Source organism: Cetorhinus maximus, chromosome 12, assembly GCF_964194155.1.
Source record: "Cetorhinus maximus chromosome 12, sCetMax3.hap1.1, whole genome shotgun sequence".
Taxonomy (NCBI): Eukaryota; Metazoa; Chordata; class Chondrichthyes; order Lamniformes; family Cetorhinidae; genus Cetorhinus; species Cetorhinus maximus.
In genome coordinates, this window is record NC_135890.1 from 43,660,945 (window position 1) to 43,683,447 (window position 22,503).

General features: G+C 40.0%; 1 protein-coding gene across 1 annotated transcript in view; it reads right to left on the reverse strand.

Moving 5' to 3' along the window:
- Window positions 1-454: 454 nt before the first annotated feature.
- The window catches only part of LOC144687972 (mucin-19-like), a 39,525-nt gene continuing 17,476 nt past the window's right edge, over window positions 455-22,503 (reverse strand). Inside the window, exons 7-11 of the mRNA XM_078554632.1 lie at window positions 19,504-19,532; window positions 1,600-1,656; window positions 1,456-1,512; window positions 610-669; window positions 455-519 (exon numbers count right to left, since the gene is read on the reverse strand). Of these exons, the coding sequence (XP_078410758.1) occupies window positions 455-519; window positions 610-669; window positions 1,456-1,512; window positions 1,600-1,656; window positions 19,504-19,532 (268 nt within the window). The remainder of the gene's footprint in view (window positions 520-609; window positions 670-1,455; window positions 1,513-1,599; window positions 1,657-19,503; window positions 19,533-22,503) is intronic.

The window sequence follows — 22,503 nt, forward strand, 5'->3', positions numbered from 1 at the left end:
CAAGGTGGTGGTGCTTACATTTTGTAAAATGCGGCACAGAAATTGTACCTAAGGTTACACAAAGCGTTAACAATTTATTATCATTTGACAATTTTACCATCAGAAACCACTGCCAGAACAAAGCATGAAGAAGCACATTTATGAAGTAAGAACATTACCAATAATACTGTGGAGCAACTCATTTGGCACTCATTTATACATTTCCATGTGATTGGGCTCAACATATCATGAACTTCAATTTTGCAAAATCAAGACCCTTGACCGCCTACGGTTGGCAGGGCAAACTTCACATGACAATGAGAAAACATGTCCCCACCAGTAATCCTGGTTTCTGAAACCATGGCAATGCCTGTCCCTGGAGCTGCAGTTGGTCCTATGTAGCAGAGATCATATTGCAGAGCGCTAAATCACAAACCGCTCTGAAATAATTTCACCTAATGAAATGAAATAAGCTCTACTCACCAGAAATGCTGGTCTCTGAAGCAGGAAGTACACTTGTCACTGTAGTTAGTACTGGCACTATGTAGCAGAGGAAATATTACAGAATATTAATACACGAATCGCACAAAATTAACTTAACACGCTGATGAGGAGAAGAACAATTCTCACCGCCACTGATGGTGGTCTCTGAAGTTGTTGGTCTTCCGGTTCCTCCAAATGGTGTTGGCCCTAAATACCAGAGAAAATGGTACAGCATATTAATTCACTGCTGGCTGCATCGCTGTCCTACACAATGTACATTGAATTTACTTCAATTGAAGGAGCATGTTAGAGATGATACTAGAAAGGTAAGATGCTGAAAAATAATTATACCCAAAATCTCTTATCACTAATTCAATTCTCAAAATTTAGCGGTAGACCTCCAGAGCAGTTGCCGGAGCAAGTTGCCTGCAAAAGGCATTTGCTTTTCAGGCAGGAATATCATGAATGGCACGGTGTCAACAAAGGCTTCATTATCTTTTGTCGACAAGAATGAGCGGTTGTTTACAAGGAAAGATTATATTTAATGTAGCAGAGGAAATATACACAAATCGCAGAAAATTAACTTAACACGCTGATGAGGAGAAGAACAATACTCACCACTGATGGTGGCCTCTGAAGTTGTTGGTCTTCCTGTTCCACTAAATGGTGTTGGCCCTAAATACCAGAGAAAATGGTGCAATATATTAATTCACTATTGGCTGCATCGCTTTCCTAGAAAATGTACACTAAATTTACATCAGTTGAAGGAGCAAGCTAGAGATGATGCTACAAAGCTAAGAAACAGAAAAATAATTATACCCAAAATCTCCTATCACCAATTCAATTCTCAAACTCTAGCGGATAACCTACAGAGCAGTTGCTGGAGCAAGATGCCTGCAAAAGACATTTGCTTTTTAGGCAAGAATATCATTAATGACATTGTGTCAACAAACACTTCATTATCTTTTCATGACAAGAATGAGCTCTACTCACCAGTAATGCCGGTCTCTGAAGCGGATATTACACCTGTCACAGTAGTTGGTGTTGGCGCTGTGTAGCAGAGGAAATATTACAGAATATTAATACACGAATCGCAGAATATTAACTTAACATGCTGATGAGAAGAACAATACTCACCACTGATGGTGGTCTCTGAAGTTGTTGGTCTTCCTGTTCCTCCAAATGGTGTTGGTCCTAAATACCAGAGAAAATGGTGCTGAATATTAATTTACTTGTGGTTTCAACAGTTTATGTTTAGATATTCGCATTGTTTCGATCAGCTGATGGGCCAAGTTAGAAATTCTTCTTCAAAGGCAAGCAACAGAACTATAGTTATCCCTAAATTTTCCTATCAGTAATTCCCTTCCCAAACTGTAGTGGTTACCCTTCAGAGCAATTCCTGGACTACATTTCCTGCCTGCAAAAGGGATATCTTTTCAGAAAAGAACATCTTTAATAACATGGTGTCAGCAAACACTTCATTAACTTTTCTTGACAAGATTGAGGGTTTGTTTACCAGCAAAAATTATATTTTCAAGGTTTCTAAATGATTTAAATTCCAAAGACTGAAGGGTGTTATTCAAAAATCTCCCTGAACCCCTGGCACTTCTCACCACTACTTCATCAATTTCTCGATAATGAGCACTTTGCTTTATTCGTTTTGAGGAAATAAATTTGTCTGTCTTTCCAAATAGATATTTCACATGGAAGGATCATCATTGTCCAAAATCACCCGAAAAGAATCGTTTCATTTTGCAATTCTTCAAATGAGATGCTTTCAAGCACGTTCTCTTCTCAGGACAGACAAGCATTTCTCTACTCATCAGGTGACCTGATGTCTTCTGCTATCATCATGCATGCAAATAAGTGTATTGGGGTTTTCAAAATTAATGACAGCAAGCTCCTAGCTCTTCAAAACATGAAAGCAAAAAGCAAATAATCCCAAATTTTCCATTTTAATACTTGCATCAAAAACACAAATGGAGACTGTCAAATCCACTGTTCAATAGGTTTTGGGCAGTCTTCATTATTAGTATCTATTTTTAATTCAAAAGTGTTCCCATTAATGCTCTCAGTCGTGCAACAGTGACACATCGAACATTATCCATTAAATTCAACAAGCTTATTGAACAGCACCGTCCTCCATTGAAAGTTATACTTGATAATGCCAGATATCTGTTATATCACTTTTCCAATAATTTTTCAGTGAGAAGGTCTTTCAATCTCAAAATAAATATGCATTAATAAGTAGTGAGGCAAGTAAAATACCAAGATACTTGTGCTCATATTTTTTAACATAGGGCACAGAAATTGTACCAAAGATGACAAAAGCATTGACTATCATTTGACAATTTTACCATCAGAAACCAATGTCAGTGCTGAGGATGAAAGAAGCACATTCAGGACGTAAGAATATTACCAACAATTACATGGCTCAACTCATCTGGCACTCATTTACATACTTCCATGTGAATGGAGTCAACATATGATGAACTTCAATTTTTCACCAACATCAAGATCCCTGACTGCCTAGAGTTGGCAGGAGAAACTTCACATGACAATGAAAAAACATATCCTCACCAGTAATCCTAGTTTGAGAAACAATAGGAATACCTGTCTCCATAGGTTATAGAGTCATAGAGTCACAGAGGTCTACAGCACAGAAAAAGGCCCTTCAGCCCATTGAGTCTGCGCCGGTCAAACAAGTACCTAACTATTCTAATCCCTTTTTCCAGCACTAGGCCCATAACCTTGTATGCCATGGCACTCTAAGTGCACATCCAAATGCTTCTTAAACGTTATGAGTGTTTCTGCCTCTACCAACCTTTCAGGCAGTGAGTTCCTTCTGAAATCCCCCACTATTACTACCCTATTATTTTTACACTTCTCTGAAATTTGCCTACATATCTGCTCTTCCATTTCTCTCTGACTGTTTGGGGGCCTATAGTGCACTCCCAGCAATGTGATTGCTACTTTTCTGTTTTGGTTGTGTTGGCCGTATGTAGCAGAGGTCATATTGCAGAGTATTAAACCGCAAATTGCTCTTAATTAATTATACCTAATGATATTGATGAAGCTCTGCTCACTAGTAATGCCAGTCTCAGAAGCAGGACACACACTTGTCACTGTGGTTGGTTTTGGCGCTATGTAGCAAAGGAAATGTTGCAGAATATTATTTCACTAATTGCAGAAATTAATACTATATGCTGATGAGGATAAGAACAATGCTCACCACTGGTGGTCATCCCTGAAGTTGTTGGTCTTCCTGTTGCTGCAGTTGGTTTTGGCCCTAAATACCAGAGAAAATGGTACAGAATAATAATTCACTACTGGCTGCATTGGTTTCCTAGGTAATGTTTAGAGATGAGCATCATTTAGTTTAGTTGAAGGAGCAAGTTGGAAATGCAACTACTATCATAAAGAGCAGGTTAATAATTTTAGCCAAAATACCATTTGATTAACTCTCTTGAGTAATTGTTACTGTTGTCCTTCAGATCGTTTTTGGCTCAAGTTGCCTGCAAAAGCTCTAATTGAGCAATAGCAATGTAATCGACATGGTGTCAGCAATCACATCATTATCTTTTCTCAACAAAATCTAATTGTTGGTTTCAAATAATTTAATTTGGAAGAATACTGCCAAGTTTGTTTTCCAGAGAATACATGGTGTGATGCAAACATCTCACTGAACACACTGCATTTGTCATCGAATTTAATCAATTTCTCCATATTGAGCATTCTCCTTCTTTCTGATTTGAAGAAGTCACGTCATCTGTCTTCTGCAGTAGAGATTTAACACAGGAGAATCATCATTGTCCAGAATCATCCCAATCAAATCCTTTGATTTTGGAATTCTCCAAAAGAGATGCTTTCAAGCATTTCTATACTCATCAAATGACCTGATGTCTTCTGCTATCGCCATTCATGTGAATAAGTGGACTTAGGTCAAGAAAACAAGAAATAGCAACAGGAGAAGACCTGTCGAGCCAGGTGTGCCTTTCACCATTTTCATGGCTGATATTCGCCTTCAAATTTCCCACCCACTCCCCATATCCGTTGTTTCCCTGAGAGACCAGAAATCTTTCTATCTCAACCTTAAAATGTAATCAATGACGGAGCATCCACAACCCTCTGGGATAGAGAATTCCAATAATTCACAACCCTTTGAGTGAAGAAAATTCTCTTCATCTCAATTCTAAGTGATCAGCCCTGTGTTCTGAGACTCTGCTCACTTGTTCTAGATTCCCCAGCCAGTGGAAACAACGTCTCAGTATCTATCCTGTCAAACCTTTTCATAATTTTGAATATTCCAATGAGATCACCTCTCATTCTTTTAATCTCCAGATAAACTCCAATTTTCTCAGCCTCTCATCAGAAGGCAGCCCTCTCATCCCAGGGACTAAACCAGTGAACCTTTGCTGTACCACCTCCAATGCAAGTATATCCTTCCATAGATACAGACACAAAACTGCAAATAGTCTTCCAGGTGTGGACTCACCAAAGAATCGTACAATTGTAGCAAGAATGCTTTATTCTTGTACTCCAATGTGTTTGAAATAAGGGCCAACATGCCATTTGCTGATACACACACATATATATATATATATATATATTTATATATATATGAATATTTTATGCTGCTTCCCCTCTTGTTTCAGTTCACCTTCTGCTCGGATCATGTGATCCACATGAACATTCTCACTTTTCTGTCAATTTCATCCAAGTACGTTTTAGTTACACACACATCTACTACATTTCTCACATCCCACTTGCGTGACTTGTGTTGGGATCCCAAAAATACAAACGTGCTCATTTTGTTTGTCATGTTGAAGTTTTTGACCAAACTGTTTGACTGAACTCCATAACCCCGACTGTTGCAGCCCTGCTCACATAACAACTCATTATTTCAACTGTCGAATGGTTTCAGTTCCTCTTCTGTACACTGGTCAGTTTCTGTCCATCCGTTCAATGTCTGTTTGTAGACTCTTCTCAACAAAGAGCCTGAGCTTCAGCTGCAATTTCAATTGCAGTGAAAGGAAAGTCATCATCTACTATCCGAATGAAGTGTCAAATGCGATAACGCGTCAGCAATAGCATTTTCTTTCAAACTACGGTATGCAATGTTGTGTGAGAGGTATAGCCCACACTGCATCCTTAGCACTGCCATCATTGCTTTTGCCGATTTTGCTCCTAGGATAGCTAATGGAGGTTTTTGATCTGTGACTACTTAACAAAAACTGGTGAAACTTACAGTCCAAAGATGATTTCAAGCACCTTTTAAAATCTATTTGCATATGTTACATTTATTCCTGACACAAACGCTATCAGCTTCTCTTGACCATCATCCATAGTGTGACTGATCACCCCCCCAACTCCATAGCTTGAAGCATCACATGCTAACTTCAGGCTGCGATTTATGTCAGAATGAACGAGTAGTGCATCACTAGTCAAGCTTCTCTTATGTACATCATAAGCATCTTAATATGCTTTGGACCATTCCATTTCACATCTTTCTTCAGCAACTCATCTGTTTGCATAAGCAATGTAGCATTCCTTGCAAAATCATGGAACCATGGAATGGTTACAACACAAAAGGAGGCCAGTGCTGACTCTCTGAAGGAACAATTCACCTTGTGCCTGTCCCCTGCCTTCTCCCTGTAGCCCTGCACATTCTCCCTTTTCAGGTAATAATCAAGTTCCCTCTTGAATGCATTGATTGAAATTGCCCCCACCATCTCTCAGCCAGTGTATTGCAGATCCTAACTAATCGCTGGGTGAAATAGCTTTTCCTCATGTTGCCATTGCTTCTTTTGCCAATGACCTTAAATCTCGACCTTCCACCAATAGGAACAGTTTCTCCCGACCTACTCTGTCAAACCCCTCATGATTTTATATACCTCTATCAAATCTTCTCTCAACCTTCTCTTCTCTAAGGAAAACAGGCCCAACTTCTCCTATCTACATAACTGATGTTCCTCATTGGGGAACCATTCTCATGAATCTTTTTTGCATCCCCTCTAAAGCTTTCACATCCTTCCTAAAGTGTGGTGCCCAGAACTAGATGCAATACTCTAGTTGAGGCTAAACCAGTGTTTTATATAAGTTTTATAGAAGTTTAACAAAAGCTTCCTTGCTTTTGTACGGCATGCCTCTATTGATAAAGCCTAGGATGCTGTATGATGTATTAACCATTCTCTCAATTTGTCGTGCCACCATCAATGATTGAGGCACACATACATGCAGGTCCCTCTACCCCTGCACCCCTTTAGAATTATATCCTTTATTTTGTATTGTCTGTCCACAATTTTTCTATCAAAATGAATATAATCATACTTCTTTGCATTAAATTTCATCTGCCATTGTCCGTCCATTTTATGAACCTGCCTATGTCCTTTTGAAGTTCTACACTATCCTCCCCACAGTTCACAATGCTCCCAAGTTGTATCTTATCCCATTGTAGCTAGGAAGATTGCTTTTTTTTAAGAAAGCTTCACCATTATAGGGCAGCTTCATGTAGAAGTATAACCCTTTTTGCTTGTTTATCATGATATACTGTTGACTTTTTCAATCCGCATTGAGCTGTGCATAAACATGAGACAAATCCAAATTCATGAATAGCTTGAATGCCACTAATTCTGCATACAAATCTTGGGAATTCAGTAAGGGATGCTGCTCATTATCCACTGCCTGGGTTATTGTGACTTTGTAGTCCCCACACAGTCATGTGGTTTTGTCTGACTTGGGTGCCACTACATTTGGGGTTACCCAATCACTATGATCAATTTCACTAGCACACCATTTCTCTCTAACTTCTTTAGTTTGTCTTCAACCTGGGAAACATGAATAACTGGCTTAACCTTGCAATATATTGGTTTTGCATCAGGTCTGATTTGGATGTGTGCTTCCTCATTGATTATGCCTTCATAGCTGCCCTTGAAAATGTTGTTGTAACTATTCAATAGCTGATCAAGCTTCTTGGTCATCACAACTTGAAAAACATGCTTCCAATATAACTTCAGCTTGTGAAGCTAGCCTTTATCCAAGCCAGTCTTTATCCATTCACAGGTTGGGGGTTGGTCAGTTGTCTGGACGTCTGTTTGTGATGCAGAGTGACGCCAACAGTGCAGGTCCAATTCCCGTACTGGCTGAGGTCATCCATGAAGGCCCTGCCTTCTCAACTTCACCCCTCACCTGAGGTGCGGTGACCCCTAGGTTAAACTCACCACCAGTTGTCTCTCTCTAATGAAAGAGCAAGGTCCTCTGGGAGTACGACGACTTTCACTATCCATTCACATTTCTTTGTTGACGTATTTTGCTACAACAGTGGACAACTTGAGGGATTTGTCCATATGTTGGACATTGCATTCTATTTGTCCACACATTTCTAAGACCTCACCAGAGTAGGATTTCAACTGAACTGTGCTCTCAGCTAGAGGTACATCAGTAGAGGTACAATTTGCTCTTGCACAAGTCATAAAGGAGCACCTGCAGCAGTATCAATTCATATGTTGACGTACTGTTAATTTACCAACACATTTGTACAAAAGTTGCTGTTATTTGAGTGATTGCTAGTGGCATAAATGCTGTGCAGCCCTAGCTGCTCTTCGCTTAGGCACTGTGGATTCATTTCAAGATTGTAAACTCCAACCCTTTGACATCGCTGTGTTCCATTACTGGAATGAGTTTTCTTTCCTGTTTTGGCCTTCGCTCAGCAAGACATTGCAATATGCTCTTTCTTTGGCAATTAAAGCATTTGACATTTCTGTATACATGCCTCGGCCATATGGTTGCCATTACAACAATAAGAAGTCACTAAACTGCTATCACCAGCACTCTTCTGATCAGGTTTCCATATATTAGGCTTGGCAGAAGCCTTCTGGCTGTGGACAGAAGCAGTACTAGTCACTTGTGTAGGACAAAATTCCTGAGGATTCTTCATTGCCATCTTCATGGAAAGAGCAAGCATTAACACTAGCTCAAATGTAAGATTTTGTGTGTTCAGTAAACTTGATTGGATTCTCCCGTCCACCAACCCACACACAAATCTGTCTTGCAATGCACAGTCTAAGAATGTGCCAACATTGGAATGCAGTCATAAATTCTTCCGTCCCACAATGGAGCATCAACTGTTTCACTACCTTTCTGATTTCTGGTTCCAAATTTGTAGCTTTTCACTATCTCTAGTGGCTTTAGGGTTGAAATATTCTTCAAACATGGTGATGATTGTTTTGAATGGCACATCTTTTTCTTCATAGGGAGCCCGAAGATTTGTTAGCATGCTGTACACTTCCAGGCTAATTTCTTTTTTTAATTTTATTCACAGGATGTGGGCTTCACTGGCTGGGCCAGCATTTATTGTCCATCTCTTGTTGCCCTTGAGAGGGTGGTGGTGAGCTGCCTTCTTGAAGCGCTGCAGCCCATTTGGTGTAGGTACACCCACAGTGCTGTTAGGGAGGGAGCTCCAGGATTTTGACCCAGTGACAGCAAAATTACTTTCTTGTGCTCAATAATTGCCTTACTCTGAGTCTTGACCTCTTCACTTTCACTTTCAAGTTGCAAAATGTTATTTGTTCTGAAAACAATATCCATTCTTTCAACATACAAACTAAATGGTTCTCGAGCCCTCTGATATATTCCGAGCCTTCCGATGAATCCATGGGTGCAGCCATATTACCCGTTTCCAAATTCAACAGTGACACAGTGAACACTTCACTGTAGCTATCTGTAACAGTGGTATAGAGTTTCATGCGTGCCTACTGTACACACAAGACAGATGAGATTCAACACCATGTTTGCGATAAAACATCTCAATAAGTCAGTTTAGGCAGAATAAATTCAGGAGATCCTACAATAACCAGTCGCAGTAAGAAAGGCAACACAGGTGTTCAAGACTCTCAAATCAACAAAATCATCCTATTTTCTGGCTGTGCAGAATACCATGTTGCCATCCAAGCACTGTGACCTTTGAACACATTACAGGAAAGATCTATGTTACATTCTAAAAGTGCTCAATGCTCTCAATAAATCTGATTATGTTTACGCATCAGGTGTTTCTGTCTGAACTGTTGCTCTAATCTATGTACCTTGACCTAGCCACATATGCAAATACAATTGACAGAAAATAAGTAAATATTTAAAAAACACATGCATTTATCATGTGAAAACGCCAACACAGCACAGTAATTTCATAAATTTCATTTGCTATGTACCCTTGTTATGTATCAGACAGACAGTTCAGCACATTGATGTATGTAACTGAGTTTAAGAACACACTATATTTTATGATATATATATATATATATACACACACACGTCTTATCATGGCTATGTCCTAAAATTTTAAAACTGGATAATGATCTTTTAAAAATGACTGAAGCCCTGTCTGGCTGTGACCTTCAAACAATAGGAGCTAATCTAGCAGTACTGAAGAAATTTACACCTTATTATCCCTGAAGATACACTAATGGCTCTGTGGACTACAGGGGCCAAATTCAAAGGGAATTATACAAAGGCCATCCACATTTCATAAGCCAGGCCTGGTCACTAGAGTCTACTAGTCTGCTAGGACAAAGAGCCCTGCAAAGGGTCCTTTGTAATTCTTAATGGTCGGAACATTAACAACCTTAGGAACCCAGAGAAAAGAATATACACACTTCGTCAAAGCCAAAGTGGAGAGGTGGGAGCCATGTGACATGAATCCCTAGCTGGAAGAAAATTGTATTACTGCCTTGTGGAGCTGCAAAACTCAGTCTGCCATTTTCCATCTAGCAAGCAACAGCTCAGAAAAATGGTCGTGTCCAGGTTTGAATGCCTGTCCCCCATTTATACTGTTTCGACTAAGGCTTCTGAATTTCTATACCATTGCCTATAATACTAATTCTTCTCTGCATGCCTATCACATTGTGGAAAAGTCAAATATCTAGCATCAGTCCAGCCTGTTGACCTCTGTGAAGGAATTCACCATTGGACTTTGATTCAGGATTTTGGACTCATGTGAAACAATAATTCTTTACTCGTGGCCTTTGCCCTGTAAATATTTCCTTCTCCATCCCTCTTTTATTGGATAAATGCTCGGGGGGGCTACATAGCGATGCCCCCTCCTGCATTTTGAGTGTATGCAAATAAACTAACCCTATCTCAAGTTTGCTGTGGGATCATTAATGAAAATTAGTTCACACCAAAACTAAGAGCCTGGGAAATATATCACCGCTTTTAAAGGGTGAAATCAAAAATCAAAACACCTTTCTGGTTACAGACGGGTAGTGAGAGGAGAAATCAGGACTGTTTAAATTAAACCCCATCCTGTCTGTAACATACAACATAATGCAGTAGCATGAAGAGATAGAATACAGATAAGTGCTACATTTGTCCATACAGTTGCTTCCCAATATCTGTAAAGCTGTCATTTCTTTCTTCTGAAGAAACATTCAGAAACACAACCTCCAATTCAAGTCCTAAACTGCTCTTGTACGGCAATGTGACACACGTTGAGCAAGAAATATTATATATTAAAAAAAGCAGAGATTTACACTACATCCTCCCAAATAATAATGGGACCAAGTGTTGAGGATAAGGTAGTAATTGTTTTTTAGTGAGCAGGAGCAGTTGCATATTGAAAAAAAACAGCTTTGTGGTTGTGGACCCAGGTGTGCTGGTTGTCACTGTTGTTGTAATTATTTCTTCTGAAGAAAAACAAAAACATGCACAACTGAATTGAGAAACTATTAAGAGTTTTGTCATGATTCAGCATGTACACAAAAGCATTTTAAAACTATTATTACAAATACTCAATTACAGTGTAACCAGTCATAATACTTAAGAACATAAGAACATGGAGCAGGGGTAGGCCATTAGGCTGATCTGATTGAGGCCTGACCCCCTTAACCCTCGATCCTTTTTTAGATCAAAAATCTGTCTACCTCAGCCTTGAATATATTCAATGGCCTAGCCTCCATTGCTCTCTCGGGTAGAGAAATCCGAAGATCAGCCACCCTCAGAGAAGAAATTTCTCCTTATCTACATCTTGAAAGGGAGATGCCTTGTTTTGAAATTGCACTCCCTTCTAATTTCTCCCATAAGGGGAAATATCCTCTCAGTATTAAACCTGTCAAGCCTCCTCAGAATCCCATATGTTTCAATAAGATCACTCCTATTCTTCTAAATTCAAATGAGTATAGGCCCATGCACAACCTTTCCTCTTAAGGTCATCCCTTCATTACAGATATCAACCTAGTGAATCTTCTTTGAACTGCCTCCAATGCGAGCATATTCTTTATTAAATAAAGAGACCAAAACTCTACATAGTGCTCTAGGTTTCATGGCATCAGTGCCCTACAGGGTTGTAGCAAGACTTCCCTACTTTTATACATCACCCCATTGCAATAAAGGTCAACATTCCATTTGCCATCCTAATTACTTGCTGTACCTGCATGCTGACTTTTAGTGATTCATGTATAAGGGCACGCAGATCTCTCTGTAGCACAGCATTCTCGAGTCATTGTCCATTTAAATAATATTCTGCTCTTCTATTCTTCCCAACAAAGTGGACAACCTCACATTTTCCTACAGTATACTCCATATGCAAATTTTTTACCATTCACTTAACCTATCTATATCCCTTTGCAGGCTTTTTGGATGGAATCTTCCTTTCTGGAGGTTAAGTCCAGTGGAGGGAGCAGAAATCGGAGTGACTTCCGCTGGAAAGCAGGCCACTGAACACATGAGATCTTGCACTGTTCAGTTCAATATTTATGCATCCGCAAGGAGCACATTAAATCTCGTGATGGGTCAGGCAGGAAGCAGCCCACCCCACTGTCACCTCAGAGGCTCCGACATCCAGGCGCCATGTTTAAATGGCACCCAGACAGCCATTCACTCTTCCACTCTGCTCCTTGACTCCCCCAAGTCCTGCCTCGGTCTCACCCCTCCCCTGTGCCCAGCCTTCGACCCAACCATTTATGGGGCACCTTTTGCCTTTTGGAAATCCAAATACACTACATCTACTGGTTCCCCTTCATCAACCCTGCTTGTTATTTCTACAAATAATTCTAATAAATTTGTCAAACATGATTTCCTTTTCATTAAACCATGTTGACTCTGTTTGTTTGTATTTTTATTTTCTCAATGTCCTTTTAATATTTCATTAATAATGGATTTCAGTGTTTTTCCAATGACAGGTGATAGGCTAACTGACCTACTGCTTTTAGTCTCCCTCTTTTCATAAACAGAGGTATCACTTCTATGATTTTTCAATCAGCTGGGACCTTTCCAGGATCTAGAGAATTTTGAAAGATCACAACCAACGCATCCATCATCCCTGCAACCACTTCTTTTAAGACCTCAGGGTACAAAATATCAGGTCAAGTAGACCTCTCAGCCTTTTGTTCCATTAGTTTTGCTAGTACTTTTCCCTAGTGATAGTTATTATTTTAAGCTCCTCCTTCCCTTTATTCCCTTGATTTTCTACCATTCTTGGGGATTTTGTTTTGTAATTTCTACTGTGAAGACAGGTGCAAAGTACTTATTTAAAGTCTCTGCCATTTCCTTGTTTCCAATTACTAATTCCCTGGTCTCATATTCTAAGGAACCAATGTTTACTTTAGCTGCTCTCTTCCTTTTTATACAAAAGGCCTGTCTGTTTTTATTTTTCTCATTTGTTTACACTCATTTTCTAATTTACCCTCTTTATTTTTTTTGGTCATCCTTTGCTGGTTTTGAAATTTTTCCTAATCTTTCATCCTACCACTAATCTTCACAGAATTGTACACTATTTCTTTCAATCAAAACCATCCTTAACTTCCTTAGCTAGCCACAGATGGTGTATCCTTCTCGTAGAGTCTTTCTTTCTCATACATGTATGTGTATTCCATTTGTGTTATTGACAAGCTCTCCGTCAAGTGAATATTATGTGGTAACCTAGAATCTGAGACACGGGGATGGAGCATATACACCTCCACCCAGTGGGTTTGAAGGCATGTAAAATCCATCTGGCGCCATGCCTACTACCTGCCCACCACTTCCCCCACTGCAATTAAATAGGAACCAATTAATGGCCATTTAAGGCCTCATCCCACCTCTGTGGGTATTATACCTGCAGCTGGGTGTAACCCACACCGGTCAGGAAGTCCGACAGCTATAGCTGCACAGGCTGTTCTTGGGCAGCTGGGGGACATACCCCACAAAGTCATTACCCCTTTAAACCCTTCCACCAACCTCTCCAACCAGCTTCCACCCTCCATGCCAGGGCCTGTCAACCTGGCCCAGTGAGACCCTGGGTCCCAGAATCACCTGGGTCATTAGCGTGCTGTCTAGATGGCTAGCAGTACTCTAAGGCTGGACTTCTTCCTGAGACAGGGGCAGATGTCCCGCCTCCAGCCACTTGACACTGCTCCCAATTCTACATGACTGCAAGGCAGTTGTCGGAATCATGGACAAGCTATTCCCTCTGACTTTTTAGTTGCGGGGTTGGGGGTTTGGGGGGTTGGAAGGCAGAGACTACACCATCCTGTCAGATCCGGCCCAGCGAATTCATTCTATTTATCCTGGTCTAAGACTGCACTGACACTTAGAATACAGAGGGTACACCAAAAGCATAAAGGAGACTTAGACCAGAAAATAATAACATCTATCAGAACCCATAAGGAGAAAAGGAAGGCATGCAAAGCTGGAGCTCCCTGGATAACTAAAGTTATAGAGATTAAAATCAAACAGCGCAGGGAGGCATGTGATGAATGTCAGGTTCACAATACAGTTGAGAACACAGAAAGGTAGGAACAGGAGCCAATTATTCAGTCCCTCAAGCTTGTTCCACCATTCAGTGAGATCATGGCTGACCTATAGATTAGCTCCATCCACCTGCTTTGGTTTCATATCATTTTATACCTTGTCTAGCAAATATCTATTGATCTCAGAATTAACATTATTCATTGATCTAGCATCTTTTTGTAAGAGGGTTGTGCACTCCTACCATACGTTGCAGGAAGAGGTGTTTCCAAACTTCACTCCTGAATTTTCTGGCTCGATTTTAAGGTCATGTCCCCTTGACCTCGATTCCCCACCAGGAGAAAATGTTTCTCTCCACCTACCCTATTAATTCCTTTCAAAATCCTAAAAACTCATGATTTAACCTTTTTATATTCCAGGGAATACAAGCCTAGTTTATGTAATCCAAGAGTGTCAGAACGTAAGAAATAGAATCCAGAGTAGGCCATGCAGCCCATCAAAACTGCTCCGCCATTTTGTAAGATCATGGCTGAACATCTACATCAGTTCCACTTTCCTGTGCTATCTCCATATCCCATGATTTTCTTGGCACCCAAAACTCCATCAATCTCAGTCTTGAATATACTCATTGAATGAGCATCCACAGCCCTCTGGGTTTGAGAATTCAAAAGATTCATAGCTCTTTGAGTGAAGAAATCTCTCCTCATCTCAGTCTCAAATGGTTGAACCCTTTTTCTGATGCCTCTCAGCATCTACCAAGCCTTTAAGTATTTTTAATGTTTCAATGAGACCACCTCTCATTCTTTTAATCTCATGGGTATATAAACCTATTTTACTCAATCTCTCCTCACAGGACAATGTTTAGTGAACCTTTGTTGCACCCTCTCTCTAAGGCAACTATATACTTCCTTAGGCAAGGAAACTAAAAACGTACATAGCACTCCAGTTGTGGTTTCACCAAAGCCCTATATAATTGAAGTAAGACTTCTTTACTCTTATACGCCAATGCCTTTCTAATAAAGGCTAACATACCATTTTCTTTCCTCATTGCTTGCTGTACATGCATATTATCTTTCCCTGTATAAGGTCATCCAGGTTCTTCTGAATACCATTTCCCACTCTCTCACCTTTTAAAAAATATTCTACTTTTCTTTTTTCCTTACCTTTCCTAATCTGTCCTCATAATCTACCCTTGGAGACCTGTTAATATTCTGGTAAATCTGTGCTGTGCACCTTCCAAGTCCAATATATCATTTTTAACATGCTGTGCTCAGAACTCTACACAGTACTCCAGATGCTGTCTATCACGGCATCATCTAGCTGTAACAAAACTTTCTTTGCTTCATATTCTAGCCGTCTTGTTATAAAAACTAACTTTCTATTAGCCTTTTGATTAGTTTTTGTACATGCCTGCTATATTTCAGTGATTTGCATAGCACGGAGTCATTGGCTTTTCACCAATTACTCGTATCAACTTTTTTTGGTCCAAAATGGATGACCTCACACTTATCTGCGCTGAAATCCATCTCCCCCAATTTTGCCCACTCACGTCATAATCAATGCCTCTTTGAAATGTTATGTTCCTGTCTACACACCTTACAATGCCACTGATTTTTATTAGAAAACTTTGATCTGGTTTTCTTTATATTACCTAAGTCATTAAGAAATCTAGTGAATAGTGGTGGCACATACTCATCACTTCATTCCAATTTGACGATAGACACATTATCATTACTCTCTGCCTTCTACTACCTAACCAAAATCCTAACTAGATAAATAATTTGCCTGCAAATGCCTTCAGGAGGATCATATATACATTTATTTACAACCCCCTGTCTATTACTTTAGTCAACTCCCCAAAAAAAATCAATTAAATTTGTTAGACATGACCTTTTTATAAATCCATGTTGACTCTCTCTAATCAGCTCACATTTCTTGAAGTGCTGAGACAATCTGTCCTAAAATATAATTTCCAACACTTCCCCACAACAGACGTTAGATAACAGAACAAAGCTGAATACAGTATGGAGGAGAACTGAAAAAGGAAATAAGAAAGGCAAAGGAGAATGTATGAGAATAGATAAGTTGGAAGAATAGAAAGGAACACAGAAGTATTTTATAAACATATAAATAGCGAGGTTGTATGAGGAATGGTGGAAAAGATTAGAGCCCAAAGAGGAGATGACATGGCTGAGGTACTTAAAGAATTCTTGAATCTGTCTCTATGAAAGAAGAGGATGCTGCTAATATCACAGTAAAGGAAGAGATAACAGAGAAATTGGATGTCATAAAAATAGATTAAGAGGTGTTTAAAAGGTTGACAGCATTCAACTTAGAAGCATTACACAGACTATATACAGTGCATCCTCAGTTGCTGAGGGAAGTAAGGGCAGAAATAATGGAGACACCAGGCACAATCTTTCAATCCTTATCTACGGCAGTGGTGCCAGAGGACGGGAAAACGCAATTGTTGCAAATGATCAAAAAAGGAAGGGCGCAGAGGAGATTTACCAGAATGGTACCAGTTGTGGAGCTTCAGTTATTTGGAGAGACACTAGAGGTTCTTCTTAAAGCAATTAAAGGAAGATTTAACAAAAGTTCAAAATTATGAAGGGTTTTGATAGGTTCAATAATGAGAAACTATTTCCAATGACAGCATAGTCAGTAGAGTTAAAGCAACTGGCAAAAGAAACAATGGCGATACATGGAAAAATTTATTTTACATAGTGAGTTCTTATGATCTGGAATGCACTGCCTGAATAACTTTCAAAAGGGAATTGGATTAATACTTGAAGAGAAAAAACACAATTCGGATCGCCGGTATAATCAATTATAGCTTCAGAAAAGGATGAATATAATTCCATAACTTGATGATTTTAATGCATACTTTGTGATGTGTTCTTCTGCATGATCGCTAGCCATAATGGCAACATTTTGTCTTAGAAGCGAGCATATGTAATCAAAATTGCTTCAAATATACTGGGCAATAGTGAACAGGATGCTTGGCAGCTTCTGTTTGCATGAAGATTTCAAATCTTGACATTTGAATTTTGGAATTTTTTTGAGCTTTATTTCTACATTTTGAAGATTTAGTAGATTGCTGCCATAATAACAGAGACCATTTCTTACCATGAGAGATAATAAGAGTTGATGATTTCTGGTAAAATGATAGGTACAGCTGAGAATAAAAGGAGTTATTTGAAAGCACATTAAATGGAGAATTATTAATCAAAGGCTTGTCAGCAAAATGGAATTCCTTAAAATTAAAGGGGCAGTGGCAGCGTGGATAGCTAAAGGACAGAATGCAGAGAGTAGTGACGAACAGTTGCCTTTTAGAAAGGACGGAGTTTACAGTGGTGTTCTCAATGAGTCAGTATTAGGACCACTGTTCTTTTTGATGTATTACCAACCGGGGCTTGTAGGCTGAAGGCATCATTTCATTGCTTGTAAATGGCACAATACTTTGAATTGTATTGAGCAACAGATTGGTAAAATGGGCAGAGACGTGACAAATGAAATTTAATGCAGAGAATTGTAAAGTGATGTATTTTGGATGGAAAATGAAGAGAAGCAATGGGAAATAAATGGTACAAATTTAAAGGGGATGCAAGAACAGAGAAATCTCAGGTTGTATGTACAAAGATCTTTGGTTTTAGGACAAGTTGATAAGACAGTTAAAAAAGCAAATGGGATCCTTGGCCTTATAAATAGAGACATAGGGTACACCAGCAAGAAAATTATGATAAACCCTGCTAAACCTTCACTGGTTATGCCTCAGCTGGAGTATTGTTTCCAAATTTGGGCACAGCAAAGAAAGATGTAAAGAAGAGCTTTACTAGAATAGCACCAGTGATAATGGACATTATGTGGAGGAACGAGAAGATAGGGTTGTTCTACGTAGAGCAGGGTAGGTTAAAGGGTAATTAAAATTAAAATCATGAAAGGTATTGACAGAGTAAATGGCAGCCACAGTATACAGAAATATATACTTTCCTTGTGGGCCCTTCAAAAATCACACCACCTTCTCCCGGCCCCACCAAGATAATTACATTTTGAATTCTCTGCTTTTGGTCAGACTGGTTTTAAATGCTGGAGTGTGCAAGCTGGTCACACTGTCCAGTTGGCCTCCAAAGTGGTCTTGGGTTTCCAACCATAATGGCTCTGATTTTTGACATAATTGTGAGGCATCCACTTCAACCATCCAGTTATACAACTGTGGTTTGGGAACTGAGCAGCAAAAAAGTACCTGATGGCTCTAATTCCTGTTCCACCCTTTTTCTGCCAGGTGGAAGGAGTTAAAATCCTGCCAGTGTGTCTGTAAAAATGATCCAAGTTATAAAAATGTATGTATCTTTTTGAGGCTATCCTTGCAATGTGTGCACCGTTGTTAAGAATACCCAGCAAACAAATATGTCTAATGGTTATCAATCCATTTGGAAAAGGTTATGAGGTTATTCCTTCCTCATGATTATTTGATAAATTTTCAAATCATGATCAATAAAAAGTGCAAGACAAAATTCTATAACTAATAATGTGGTTTAACTCTGACTGACTCGATTCACAAAATTGGTGCATTCTGAGCTGGATTATGTGTTAATGGCATGTTGTAGTTCTTAATGTCATTGTTGTCATATCATCTAAATTGACAGTGAATATTTCAAAAGGTTAGTTTCCAGTTTCATAATTAGTGATAACTATTGTGTTGCGTTCAGAGAAATGTTAATGGAAGGTGAAATTGTAAGGGTTTGGAAATTCAGGCATACAAAGGTGCACAGGAATCAATCTCAGTGCCTGAATGGATAGACCCTAGGCAGGTGTAATGTTGTGTTGATCCAGTGCACAGTACACAAAATGGCATCTTCGGGCTGGAGAAGGGGACTTGAAGATGCAGACCTCTGCAACGCTCACAGATGCTCTAAGGTAAGACTGGGTATCATTGGCCAGAATCGGGGAGAGTGAGTGGAGGGCCTGGGACCAGGAAGAGCAGGTAATGGTGGCCAGATTTGGGGAAGGTAGCAGCTGAGATTCAGGGGGGTGAGGGGTGGTGGCAGGGTTTGGTGGTGGAGTGGTGGTGAGCTGTAAGGTTTCAATGAACCATGAAGAACATTCCTGTACTTCCTGAATCCACGTTCAGGTAAATATATGTTAAACACTTATCTTATCAATTGTGTCCTGCCGTGGTCCCTTTAAAGATTGTCACTTAAACTGTATGTAGATCTGGTTTTCCAGAACACAGCTGGTCATTAGCATTCGTCTTCCTTATCGGTTAGAATGATAGTGGGACTACCAGTGCTACTTTTTATCATTGAAACTGTTACTTACCGGAGATAATGGTTCCATTTCGGCATGTGCTGTAAGATAGAAAATAATAAAATTAAAATATGTTGGTATGATATTCATTTTGGGCAAATCAATAGAAAAATTGTCTTCATTTTAATTACAATTTCTGTTTTTGTTCATTGAACAAATTTACTTATTTTGCTCAAATTTGAACAAGATGTCATGCTTATTTAGCTATCATGAACAGCATTTGGGGGTAAATTTAGTCTTGGAGGAACTGAAAATGCTTTGCATTAGAACTCATTTTTAGTCCCTTTTTAAGCATATTGGCAGATCCATATAGCTTTACTCCATTTGTGTTCCGTACGATTACAAGCATTACAAGTAAGGCACAGTTGAGGGGTCAGTCAAATATATCTGTGATGCTGCTGAGCAGTTGGTTGAATTCCTAATCGTCCACATAGCGAACATGTATGAACTCTTAACAAATTCTACCACATAGTGTGCATGTCTCATTTCCTATTGATTGATTGTGTAAAATAATAGAACTGGCCAATAATGATAAGTATGAAATGAGCCCAACTGAACAGTGCTCAGAATGAGAAGAGCCCACATGAACCGTGTCAAGAGTGAGAAGTTTTATCCCACCCTCCTGAAAACATGTATAATGAATGGGATAAGGTTGTTCAATGGTACTTTCACAAGACTACAAGGTAGATACAAAGGAGTAAGCCCATTTGCTCCACCTTAGCCCAATTATTATTTCCTGGTACTTTGTGCAATAGTTTCTTTCATGATTCGGGCCAGCGGGTTTGCACAATTACACTGTTTCGTTGCCAACCTATTGCAGAAAGTACCAGGAAAGCATAAATTTGGAACCAACCCTGAGAACTGAAAGCCAGGTTTAAGAATCCACATACAATCGGAGAGACTGCTGAATTAATATTTAACCCATTTCAAGTGGATGAGGTGAGAAGTAGGCAGAGCTTTACAAAACACTGTGAAATAGGGCAGAATATTGCGCTCGTCAGGCAGGTATGCGCCCGATCCAAACGAGCATAAAATGACGCACGATGACGTCGAGTGAGCATCGTCGGGCACATTAGGCAGTCTATTAAGGCTCTTATGGAACTAATTGACCTGAATTTCTCGCTGCCCATCCAACCGTTAGGTTGGCGGAGGGGCAAAAAGGCCAAGCGGCCTTTACACTTTTGGCAAAGCCTCTTCCAGGGACGGGATGAGGTTTCGGCCGGTGATTAAGAAAAATAAAAACTTTTTGCATTCATACTTTACATATCCCTGCTCATGTGACAGAGTCACATGTGCAGGGATATGTTTTAATTATTTTAAAATTTTTTATTTGTAATGTTAAAAATCTTCAGCTCCATGAGGTAGCTCTGTGCCTCAGGAAGCTTTTACTGCATGCACCCACGCACATGCGTGAACATCAGCGCTCGTGCTTCTGCCACCCCCACCCCAGCAGTGCTGAGCGCTGCAGCGCGCAATTCACCCTGGCTGGCCGTTAATTGGCCAGCCAGCGTAAAATCCATGTCATGGCCCGATCGCGGACGGCAGTCGGCTTTGCGACCCCTCCCGGGGCCGCCCGCCGCAAACACCCGACGAGGGCAAAATTCTGCCCCTAATTTCCATGACCATTACAGTTGGACAGATGTTAATCAGCAGAACAACCTCCCTTTGATGCTGTGAATCAAGAGTGTGCACATGCATGCCCATAACTTAATTTCAAACTTGCACTCACCTATGCACCAACCAGCCCGCAACCATCCCCACATCCCCCCACCCACCTCCCCCCCAACCCCCACCCCACCCCGACCCCCGCCACACCACCAGCAGAGCCTCGCAATTGCAAAACTTGAGTTTTAGTCTATATTTCTTTCATAACTGGATCATTAATGGAAGCTTCAGAAAGTTTGGCAAGGTTCCACATTTGTGATCAATGGCTGAAGTAGCAGATAATTAAACAGAGGTTTAAAACCAGGAATCAGAGGGTTGGCATCAATGAGGAGCTTTATAGATTGCAAGGAAATTAGTCGTGACACTCTCTATTTTCCATCTATATTAATGGCATGGCCAAAAAGGAAGATCTCAAAATTTGCAGAGGATAGCAGAAATAGAAGGACGGACACATACTGAGGAATAATGCAACCTGGTTAGAAAGGTTTAGCTATTTTAAGTAACTGGATCAACAGGTGGCAGATTCAATTCCACAGGCAGAAATGTGAAATAGGTACAAAGTAGTGAACAATCTGGGGTGGGGAGGAGTTGGGGGGGAGGGGCAGCCGGCAGGAGACCTATATTCATTCACAGGATGTGGGCATTGCTGGCAAGGCCAACATTTGCTGTTCATTCCTAGTTAGCTTTGAGGAGGTAGCAATGAGCTAGCTTTGTAAACAACTGCTGTCTATGTGCTGTAGGTACTCACAGTGCTGGTAGGGAATCCCAGGATTTTGACCCAGTGGCGAAGAAACAGTGATATAGTTCCAAGCCAGGATAGTGTGTGGCTTGGAGCATAACTTGCCGATGGTAGTGTTCCCATGTGCCTTACTGCTCTTGTTCACAAGGCAGTTAATTTAAGTGACATGAATGGATGCCTGGTACAATTAGCATCTGAGATTTCACATTCCCTCCAAATATGAGATGTAAAGTTATGTGTTGTAGGTGATGAGATGTAATTTTGTCATGGTGGCTGCTGTTCCATTGACAACGAAAGATGCCTCCTCCTATACAGAAGCCCTCCTGCACTGAACCATTTATAACATGAGGCTATCTGTTGTCCATAATCTGCAGCAAAGATTTTTAGAGACAGTCACAGCCCCATCACATGACATCTTCAAGACCCATCTCTAAATTATTTCCATTTATAAAATTTTCATTATCAAGACTACCATCTCAGCAGATCATGTCTGGTTTAGTTAGCACTAACTATATAAGTGTCGGTGGAATATGGATCTTAGCCGATGCAACCAGAGCAGAAGAAGAAGAAGATACTTTTTCAAAGAGCCCGCAAAATCAAAGCATAGC